Source organism: Oncorhynchus gorbuscha, linkage group LG15, assembly GCF_021184085.1.
Source record: "Oncorhynchus gorbuscha isolate QuinsamMale2020 ecotype Even-year linkage group LG15, OgorEven_v1.0, whole genome shotgun sequence".
Taxonomy (NCBI): Eukaryota; Metazoa; Chordata; class Actinopteri; order Salmoniformes; family Salmonidae; genus Oncorhynchus; species Oncorhynchus gorbuscha.
In genome coordinates this window covers 31,863,348-31,873,723 of record NC_060187.1, presented here as the reverse complement: position 1 = coordinate 31,873,723, position 10,376 = coordinate 31,863,348, and the positions used below count along the sequence as shown (strand labels likewise).

Below are 10,376 nucleotides of genomic sequence, written 5' to 3'. Positions count from 1 at the left end.
ATGATTTCCTGGATCATGTTATCCAGAGAGTTGGTAACTGTGCTGCAGGCAACAATTTAATTATGCTTCTTTGCCGACGTTTACTGACACCGGCCATATTCAACGGGTATTGAGCGTTAGTAGATTAATCAGCTATTCTGCGCTCTTGCACACTCTGACGAGAATGCTCTGAAATCGTAGTAGATAACCAGAGTGAATTTACGAACGCACTCTTCGTTCCGACTAGAACTTGAACGTAGTTTCGTGGTGTGAAATCACGTTTCCACCTCCCGCGAGGTTCTGCGGCACCAGTTTCCTGTAGTTATTTTGTCAATGGCGGACAGTCAACGTAACGGACGGAGAATATCAACACTGTAACCCGGGAAAAGACAACCTGAAACGCGGGTGGCCAATTATTAATAGAAGCCTTAAACCAAACTCTCCAATACTGAGGCTTTGATAACAGGCGACAGACCTCTGGAAATAAGTTATATGGTTGACGCTAACAAGCTAGCTGGCTAAAATCTGACAGTAGCCTAGCTACAGTAGCAGCGGCCTGGGGTTTTGTAAAAGTTGGATTTTCTGACCATCAACAAATCAGCTAGCTAGCATCACTAGCCATGGACATCTAGATCGGAACGTCACCCGTACCGGTATGTGGCCACGATTGGCATATTTTTGAAGTTGTGCAAAATTGCCTTTAAACGAAGCCCCAAACTAACTTTAGCCTTATAGCTAGCTAGAAAGTTAGCTATTTAGCTAATGTCGATTAGCCACAGAAGAACAATCATACTGAAGATAGTTTTATTAATATACATAGATACTAGTAGTAGCTAGCTAGTTTTCAATACAATGTGTGGTGTAAATCCCCTTTCGGCAAATCATTAGTTACCTAGGTAACTAACGTTAGCTAGCTAACAATTTTACCTAACTAGTTAACTACTGTAGCTAGCTTCACTGCGGAGTCAGCTTTTCTTGATTGATTTAGTCTCTCATCTAGACATTGAGACAACTAACGTTAGCTACTTGCAAGTGACCGATGATGTGCTTCAATGTGGACAACTGGACAGTCATGTTTATGTGAATAATTCTATACAAAACGCAGCCTAAGTTGATTTAACTTTTGTGTTGGCAGCCTTACCTTAGTTTTTTTCTATTGGAGACAGGTAGCTAGCTAGAATAACACCATTTAAGAAACGATTTATTGCAGATTTATATTAGTAATGATGAATAATAGCTTTTCAAACGTAAAAACACAAACTGTAGTTGACGTTGTGTGCCCAGTTATTACACTTTTATTACAAAGTTGCTGCATTTAAAGTATTTGTTTTTGCCTACAATGCCCGATAATTTGCATTGTATGTAGTGAACGAATTGTTGGGGCAGATCTCATATTTTATTAAACACGTTGATCTGTGGCTGTCACTTTCAGTTGGCAGAGAGACCATAAGCGTGTATGGGGAGTAGGCTAGATCTTGAATGTAACCATAGCATTTGCAATAGTCATTCATGCTAGCCTGAACTGACCACCTTCAAGGAAGTGTTATGTGTTGTTTATGAGGAAACTGTTTTGACATGAGAGGAATGCATGAAGTGTGACATATGAGATGCCAGAATGTCCTGTTTTTTTTCTCTCATTTGAACCCATCTAGGTAAAGGGACCATTATTGGTTTATTTAACAAAATTGTAACACTGGGAGAGGGACATGCATTGATTGTGTGCAGCCCTATGGGACTCCTAATCACGACTGGATGTGATACAGTCTGGATTCGAATCAGGGACTGTAGTGACGCCTCTTGCACAGAGATGCAGTGCTTTAGACCGCTGTGCCACTTGGGAGCCAAATACATAAACCTTGTTAGTTATTTGCTGTAGGACCGGTTTTAAACGGTAGTGCAACCTCTCTTGAGTTAGCAGTCTGTCATGAAAATCCATTTTCTAGACAACCATATATATATGTATAATTCTTCCTGTTTTGACCCACTGCACATAGAGGTGCTTGTCCCAGTCACTTGGATTATCTGCCTGCCACTATATTTAATGTTGTGTTTGGCTTCAGTGTTTCTGCTGAGGCAGTTTGTATTCTGTGTACTCTGTTTTCCGAGGTAGATGGCAGCATAAAAGTACTGCTGCTGACATTACATTCCTTTTTCTCATTTACAACTACTCAGTAAACTGTATTTATTGATCAGATGATTGTCTTGGTGAAGTGTTATCAAGTATATTTCCGTACTTCATTACTGTCCTCTACTATTCCAATTGAAGGTGTGATGTGGAGCTCCAAGCGGAGTGAGCCACACCTGACTCCCCGGTGCAGCCGACTGGGCAGGACAACGGGAGAGGTCAGCTTCTTAATGTCTCTTATGCTATTATTATCCTTTTTATATCAGTGCAACATCCTACTGTCTGGAACACTGAAGTAATAAGGACTTGGGATACCCCTCCATGTCACCTCAAATGTGTCTATCCCAGCAGGTTGGTGTTAGCTTAATTGGGGAGAATGGGCTCGTTTTAATGACTGGAGTTGAATGGTATCAAATTCATCAAACACATGGATTCCAGGTGTTTGATGCCGTTCCATTTGTTCTGTTCTGTACATTATTATGATCCGTCCTCCCCTCAGCAGCCTTCTGTGGTGTCTATGGGGCTGCAAAGACGTTGTTTACCTTTTTGTGTTGCCTTTTTTCTTTAGCCCCGTGTTTCTTTTCACTGAAATGCCTTTCTCCACTCAGAGCTGTCAGCTGCATGGACAAGTCTGAATCAGACCAAAGCTGCTGTAAGTAAACCAATATTTACATTGTCTGATTTTACTGTTTCTCTCTGAGGGGAGACACCCTTAATGTAATGACTCATGGCCTGTGGTATTTGTGATGTCTGTCTGGACTCTGAAGTGAGTTTTTGTTCTACATTGTGTATCTGAGGCAGGCACTCTTGTTTTCCTTGCAGTTGCGGCACATTGAGAACCGCCTGGAGGCAGCTCCTGGCTCTGGGGTTCTGCTGGAATCCATCATGGATACAAAGAAAAGCTCTGGGGGCGCCACAAGGAAAGTCAGCCGCAGGGGTGAGGCACCCAATGGGATAGCTAATCCTTGGAAGCCATGGTTACTATTTATAGAACAAGGTTCTCCCTCAAACTGGACTTGGCAGCAGGCATCATCATTAATTTGCCGATACAAGTGTAATTCATTTTGCATTGCAAGGTTAGTTTGCAGGGATCTAACCCTATCTCTCCTGACTCAGATGGGCGGCGCACAGAGGACTGCTCTCAGGCAGGTGGAACCTCCAAGTCCAGCACAAGAAGTCGTCGCAGCCCAGACAAGAGCTCCCGCAGCCCAGACAAGAGCTCCCGCAGCCCAGACAAGAGCTCCCGCAGTCCCCTGAGGAACACCACACAGGACAGCAATGTCCGTAGGAACAACTTTGTGGAGTTCAAGGAGCCTCTGGCTTCCTATAGGTATGCATTGTTAATACACTCAGACTTTTATGAGATGTTTTTTTTTTAACGTCAGAAGTGCATTTCCACCGTATTTACTCATGTTTGCTGTGACTGAGTGGAGGTTGTGTTATGATACAGGACAAAAGGTTGTTTTTTTCATTCCCTGTCTGTAATCCTATAAGGCCTGCTGTCAGACGATGGTTGTTAAGTGGCTACTTTAAAATCGTCCTTTTATACTAATAACCGCCACATCTACATGTGTAAGTCTCATGCCATTCAAAGCCATATGATCTTGACATCTCCCACTCGAGTAGCTTGTTTTCTGAGGTTTTTGTAAATAGCAACTAGCCAATTTGTTTCTGCTCTAATCCTCCTGCTCCCCCCAGGGAAGCGACTCCACCACCCCTGACCTCCTCCCAGCTGGAGGCCCACAGTCTGCAGTCCGAGGTGGCTAACCCCCCTCCCCCGGACTCCCGTCTCAGCCAGCTGGTCTACCAGAGCGACACCCGAGACCAGCAAACCCGCCGAGACCTGGACAGCACACACTCGTCTGCTCTGGACAGCACCGTGGTGCGCTACCTCAACGACCGGCCCGCGCTGGACGCCCTGCGTCCCCCAAGCCACGCTACTGCAGCCAGAGACCCTCACAGGGAGGAGGGCCCGGAAGACAGGCCCAAAGCACACACCCTGGAGTGCCCGGCACCACCCTCAGCAGAGAACTCTTCGTCCTCCAGTCCTGGCTCAGCCTCCCAGCGGCTGGAAAACTTAAGGCGAAGGCAGCCGGACGACAAACTGGAGAAGCTGAAGGAGCGGATCCGCAGGCAGAGAGAGCACCTGGAGGAGGCTGCAGGGAGAGAAGGGTTGCTGGGGTACCTGGATCAGACAGTGGGCATCGCTGGAGCTGTGGAGAAAACCACTGCACCCACGGCTAAAGTGCGCAAAGTGGCAGCCGCACCTCCGGCACCTGTATACAAAGGTAAGGTCCACTGGAGAGATGCACTAAAAATAGCATTACAAAATGCCTTCAAACCAAATCTTATGTAACCCAATCCCATATCAGGTTTCAGCAGTAGTGAGACAAAGATCCGCACTCCTGATGGGAAAGTGTGGCGAGAGGAGGAGTTCCACAACCTGAGCAGAGAGATCTACAGAGACCTGTCTCGCCAGCTCTCAGGTCGGCACCGAGCAGTAGATGTCAGATCACAGAACACACACTATTATATGCTACACTATTATATGCTACATAATAATCCCTGTAGTACAGAGTTGTAGGTTGTGACTCAATGCACTTTTGAGATGAACTGCCAACTCATCGACGTTCAATAGAGTCGATGGGCTGTTGAGATCAAATGGCATCAAATGGACAGTGTAGTTGGTTGTCCTGTTTCATAATAGGCTATAAATGTATCTGACAGACCTGTTTCAAACTCCTTTGCATAAATGCTGCTCTGCTTTTTCAAACTGCCCTGGAGATTAGATGGCAATAGATACGCACCAGTACTTTCAGGAGGACTGAGACCTATTTGACCTATCCCAATCAACTGTTTCCTTTAAGAAATAATGTTACTGTCCTTTTTGATACGAGGATAATGCTGAGATAGAAATACCACCAAAGAAATCTGAGTGTTCTCTTTTTTTTAAATTGAGGAAAACTTGATGACTGCACTGAGGTTTTCGCTGCAGCAGACTTTCCTTGCATCTTGCCACAACTGCAGCACGGCTCATTTCCCATAGTTTTGTATGACTACTTGAAGATTTTTCTTCTCTCAAAGTCTCTTTTCTTTGTCCTCTCTGGCTCTCTGCTGATTCCTGGGCTTCCACCCAAGTGTAGGAGCCAAAGCGCTCAGCTTCTTCATTTACACTGACACAGTCCACCGGCTTCCTATTCAATAGCTTTGTTTTGCATTCAGATTTTTTTGTTGGGCTGCTTTTTGTAATTTGATAGTTCTGTTCATTTCCACTCTTTGGTGCTCTGACTGTCATGTCATCTCCTTTCTCCCCATTTTAGACAGTACCAAGCCCCAGCAGCGGCCCACAGAGACGGCTAAGGAGAGGAAGCAGTCCAAGCCTGTGAGGAAAGTCCATAAATCAGCTCCTGTTCCTGACCCAAAGACCAAGCCAGGTTGGATCTTTTTCCTCTTTCTCTTTCTTTCTTTCAATCCTCCCCCAGTAGTGCTTACTCATCCTGGGTCTATGAATTCAATAGAAGATGTCAAACTTACTTCAATATTGTGTGCAGGTTAGGTGATAATACTCATTAATAATCATTGTGAAGCCAAGGGGTCTTTCACAAAGGGGAATCCCCCTCAGTAGGAGACTACAAATCACATTTATTTTGGTTCATCAGTTACTGTGCAGTATGCACACTGAACCAGAGCAGGCGTATCACAGTGAATACATTTGGCAGGCCCGTACCACAGAAGGCCTCTCTTAACTGTGTGCTAGTCAACAGGCCCCTCTGTTTGTGTGTGAGTGCCAGCATTTAGTCTCTTATCTTCAAAGATATGTCCAGAATGTATCACATGCTGATTGCAAGCAAGCAGCGGCTTAGAGGCACACTATCTGGAATGCAGATGCTCGCCATACCAGCTCTCACAGCTGAGAACAGACACCCTTTAACAGGGCCCATACCAGCTCTCACAGCTGAGAACAGACACCCTTTAACAGGGCCCATACCAGCTCTCACAGCTGAGAACAGACACCCTTTAACAGGGCCCATACCAGCTCTCACAGCTGAGAACAGACACCCTTTAACAGGGCCCATACCAGCTCTCACAGCTGAGAACAGACACCCTTTAACAGGGCCCATACCAGCTCTCACAGCTGAGAACAGACACCCTTTAACAGGGCCCATACCAGTCTCTCAATTTCATTTAAGGGCCTTTATTGGCATGGGAAACTTATGTTTACATTGCCAAAGATAGTGAAATAGATAATAAACAAAAGTGAAATAAAAAATGTACAGTTAACATTACACTCACAAAAGCTCCAAAAGAAAAGACATTTGAAATGTCATTAAGTCTATATACAGTATTGTAATGATGTACAAAAGGGAAAATAAACAAACATCTCCGTCCCAGTGCAGTGGAAAGTGAGATGAATGTGGTATAACCTAGTCTTATCCTGTCACCCAGCTATCCTCCTCTTCTACCCTGCTGCTGGCCTCTGCTCCCAGTCCGCTCACTAAAAATAGCCCTCTGAAATCTGTGATCAAGTTCCTTTACAAAACAGAAACAGCTGCTGGTCTTTAAATTTTCTAAGTTGATTTCAGATGGTGCATAATTGAGCCAAACTCATTAAATTTGATGATGCCGCTCTAAAATAATTCATCTCCAAAGACGTTCAAAGTAGAGAGAGAAATCATGTTTTTGTCTCTCTTTTGGGGACATGAAGATCCTTGCACTTCAAAGGGTTTTATGTGATTCATTTTAGTTGTATATCTTGGCCGTCTGAGAAACAATCCTAATGTAAGTCATTACTGCAGAACTCAACACTGATTATGACCTTCTGTGTGTTTTCTTTCCGTCTTCGCTGTTGCTGCAGTGATCAGCACCACGTCATGGCGGGAGGGCCAGAAGATGGTGAAGATGGTACTGGGTCCCGCTCCACGTCTGCCTCGAGAGCAAAGGCCAGAGCCCACAGACAGACTGGCCAGGACAGGTGGGATTTGAGACCTGCATACTACCCTCACTCCTCTCTGCTCTGCTTGCCCCCCCCCCCCCCCTTCTCCAACCCCTCCCCTCTCCTCCACCCCCTCTTCGTTCCACCTCGCCTACACCCCTCACCCATCTCGCTCATCCCCCTCCACTACATTTACAGGCAAATCAAATCTAACTTTATTTGTCAGCACTATGAAAACCAGACAGCAGTTAGTGGTCTGGCAAAACAAAAAATGTGTGACAAAGCAATCGTGTTAGTAGTGGATAGTGTTACAGTATATGTGGTGTTCATGTTTTTTTGTGTTGATTTCATGTTAAAAGGCATACAGTGCCCTGCGACAGACAGTCCGCATTGCTAAAGAAATATCAATAAATAAAGGGGTTGTCGTCTCTTCCAGCACACAGGCACATTGGCTGTCAGTGACCGGAATTAATTACAATTGACTCGCCGTTTCTGACTGACTGCACAATTCAGCACGGTCTGGTTTCCAGTGGTTGTCCCTGTCAGCACGGTCTGGTTTCCAGTGGTTGTCTCTGTCAGCACGGTCTGGTTTCCAGTGGTTGTCTCTGTCAGCACGGTCTGGTTTCCAGTGGTTGTACCTGTCAGCACTGTCTGGTTTCCAGTGGTTGTCCCTGTCAGCACGGTCTGGTTTCCAGTGGTTGTACCTGTCAGCACGGTCTGGTTTCCAGTGGTTGTACCTGTCAGCACGGTCTGGTTTCCAGTGGTTGTCTCTGTCAGCACGGTCTGGTTTCCAGTGGTTGTCCCTGTCAGCACGGTCTGGTTTCCAGTGGTTGTACCTGTCAGCATGGTCTGGTTTCCAGTGGTTGTACCTGTCAGCACGGTCTGGTTTCCAGTGGTTGTCTCTGTCAGCACGGTCTTTCCAGGTTGTCAGCAGTGGTTTCCAGTCCCTGTCAGCACGGTCTGGTTTCCAGTGGTTGTCCCTGTCAGCACGGTCTGGTTTCCAGTGGTTGTCCCTGTCAGCACGGTCTGGTTTCCAGTGGTTGTCCCTGTCAGCACGGTCTGGTTTCCAGTGGTTGTCCCTGTCAGCACGGTCTGGTTTCCAGTGGTTGTCCCTGTCAGCACGGTCTGGTTTCCCCTGTGGTTGTCCCTGTCAGCACGGTCTGGTTTCCAGTGGTTGTCCCTGTCAGCACGGTCTGGTTTCCAGTGGTTGTCCCTGTCAGCACGGTCTGGTTTCCAGTGGTTGTCCCTGTCAGCACGGTCTGGTTTCCAGTGGTTGTCCCTGTCAGCACGGTCTGGTTTCCAGTGGTTGTCCCTGTCAGCACGGTCTGGTTTCCAGTGGTTGTCCCTGTCAGGTTTCAGTGGTTGTCCCTGGTCTGGTTTCCAGTGGTTGTCCCTGTCAGCACGGTCTGGTTTCCAGTGGTTGTCCCTGTCAGCACGGTCTGGTTTCCAGTGGTTGTCCCTGTCAGCACGGTCTGGTTTCCAGTGGTTGTCCCTGTCAGCACGGTCTGGTTTCCAGTGGTTGTCCCTGTCAGCACGGTCTGGTTTCCAGTGGTTGTACCTGTCAGCACGGTCTGGTTTCCAGTGGTTGTCCCTGTGCTAGACTCAAATACACAGGGGGGAATTGGAGTGAGGCATAAAGGGTTGTACTGCCACTATTCTAAGACAATAACAGATCAGCCGGGTCTGATTTCACATAACATATCATACAGCTAATGCATCTAGCCATGTCTACTTCTTATCCGTGTTCATAAACATTAACTAGTCACAAGTTGCTACTGCTAGAATTGGGATAATTTGCTAAAATCTTTTGACTTGAGGACTACAATTAAAAACAGTTGCTAAATGGAATCAGAGTTGAATCTAAAGGATTTCAGCCTTGGCATTCTAAACATTCTCATTTTGTAAGCTAGCTAACGTTAGCATAACAAACTAGCTACTTCTGTGCAAATTCAGTGTTTGTTGTTATTTATTAATTAAAGAAACACCTGTGAAAGTGTTTATGGTTGAACTTTGAAGTTTTCCTTATAAAACTTATTGCTCAAAACTTTCTGAAAAAATGGAGATGTGATTAAATGCCTAAAAAACAAAAACAATGCTGTTAACTTTGACAGCCCTAATGGCGACCAATACTTCCCACCTAATCATGCACTCAAAACATTTTCCTTTCAGTCACCAAAAGGTTGCCCTTTGTGTCTTCACAAATCTTTTCCAGGACCCCTTCCCCGGTCAAATTCAGACCACCGTCCGGAGCTGAAGCATCGGTCCAGACCCAGCAGCCGAGACAGGACCACCCATCCGAACCTTCAGTCTGCAGGCCCGGCCAAGGACAGGGCCCCCAACACAGACGACCTCTCTGCAGATATCCAGGGCATCCTGGATGACCTGCAGCTGAAGAGCAGAGCCGAGGAGCGAGGTCCAGCTGATCCCAGGAGAGATTCAGAGTCCAGGGCCAGAACCACAGCATGGACGACTGGTGGCTCCTCCTTATGGGGCTCCCGAAGTGCCAGCCCTGCCAAGCGCAACAAGCCGGAGCCCTCAGAACCAGCGCCCAGGAAGAGGCACTACGACTCCAACTCAGTGCGCCAGTACATAGCCCGGCAACAGGAGGAGCGCAAGAGACGTCAGGTGGAGGAGCGGAGGGCCCAGAGGGAGGAGGCGGAGAGGAAGAGCCAACGTCTGCAGGAGCTGTACAGGAAGCAGAGAGAGGGGGTAGCCAATAAGGGCCCTGCACTACCGGAAAGCCCAGTACAGAAACGCCTGCAGGAGACCTACACCAAACTACTTCTGGAACAGGCTCAGCTAGGAGAGGAACCTCTGCCTTCCCAGACACAGCCAGCATCTGCCACAGTCATTTACCAGGTAAAGGCATCTTTAGTTCTAATGGGGATGAAGCCCTCACCGTCCCCTTACTCGCATGGCATGCTTTAGTGAAAATGGGGATGGCATGGCTGGTGTGTCAAATGCAATTCATAGCTGCTCTTGTTATGTAAAGGGAACAATATGTGAAATAGTAACATGTAGAATTACCCTCAGTTTAACTCCTCAAGTTGCCTGTAGGAAATGACACCTCTCATGTGGTGAGTGAAACTAGCTATGAGTTATTTGTGGTGTGTTCCCGTATAGCAGAAGTCCCTGTACCAGCCATCCGGGGAGTCGGACAAGGAGAACAAGAGACAGGAGAGACCCCAGAGTGCCTCTTCCAGCAGTGACCTGTCTCTTTCTGAGCCCCCGCCCCCTCCACTCTCAAGGTCATTATATATGTAACCTTTTCCACTAGCGCTGGCTAGTGTAGAGGCCCAAAACAAAGCACAGAACCATAGTACTTCCTCATTGCGAAGC

The 10,376-nt window shown here is 46.8% G+C and overlaps 1 protein-coding gene across 4 annotated transcripts in view; it reads left to right on the top strand.

Annotated features, from left to right (window-relative positions):
- The first annotated feature begins 284 nt into the window (after positions 1–284).
- cep350 (centrosomal protein 350) overlaps positions 285–10,376 on the top strand; it is a 39,309-nt gene continuing 29,217 nt past the window's right edge. For 3 of the 4 annotated variants that reach the window (XM_046300795.1, XM_046300797.1, XM_046300794.1), the window contains exons 1-11: positions 285–632; positions 2,246–2,322; positions 2,713–2,756; positions 2,927–3,041; positions 3,221–3,434; positions 3,803–4,392; positions 4,477–4,590; positions 5,425–5,538; positions 6,960–7,076; positions 9,250–9,896; positions 10,161–10,285. In XM_046300795.1, the coding sequence (XP_046156751.1) occupies positions 2,990–3,041; positions 3,221–3,434; positions 3,803–4,392; positions 4,477–4,590; positions 5,425–5,538; positions 6,960–7,076; positions 9,250–9,896; positions 10,161–10,285 (1,973 nt within the window). In that variant the 5' untranslated portion in view covers positions 285–632; positions 2,246–2,322; positions 2,713–2,756; positions 2,927–2,989. The remainder of the gene's footprint in view (positions 633–2,245; positions 2,323–2,712; positions 2,757–2,926; positions 3,042–3,220; positions 3,435–3,802; positions 4,393–4,476; positions 4,591–5,424; positions 5,539–6,959; positions 7,077–9,249; positions 9,897–10,160; positions 10,286–10,376) is intronic. The other variant, XM_046300796.1, reaches the window with a different exon arrangement.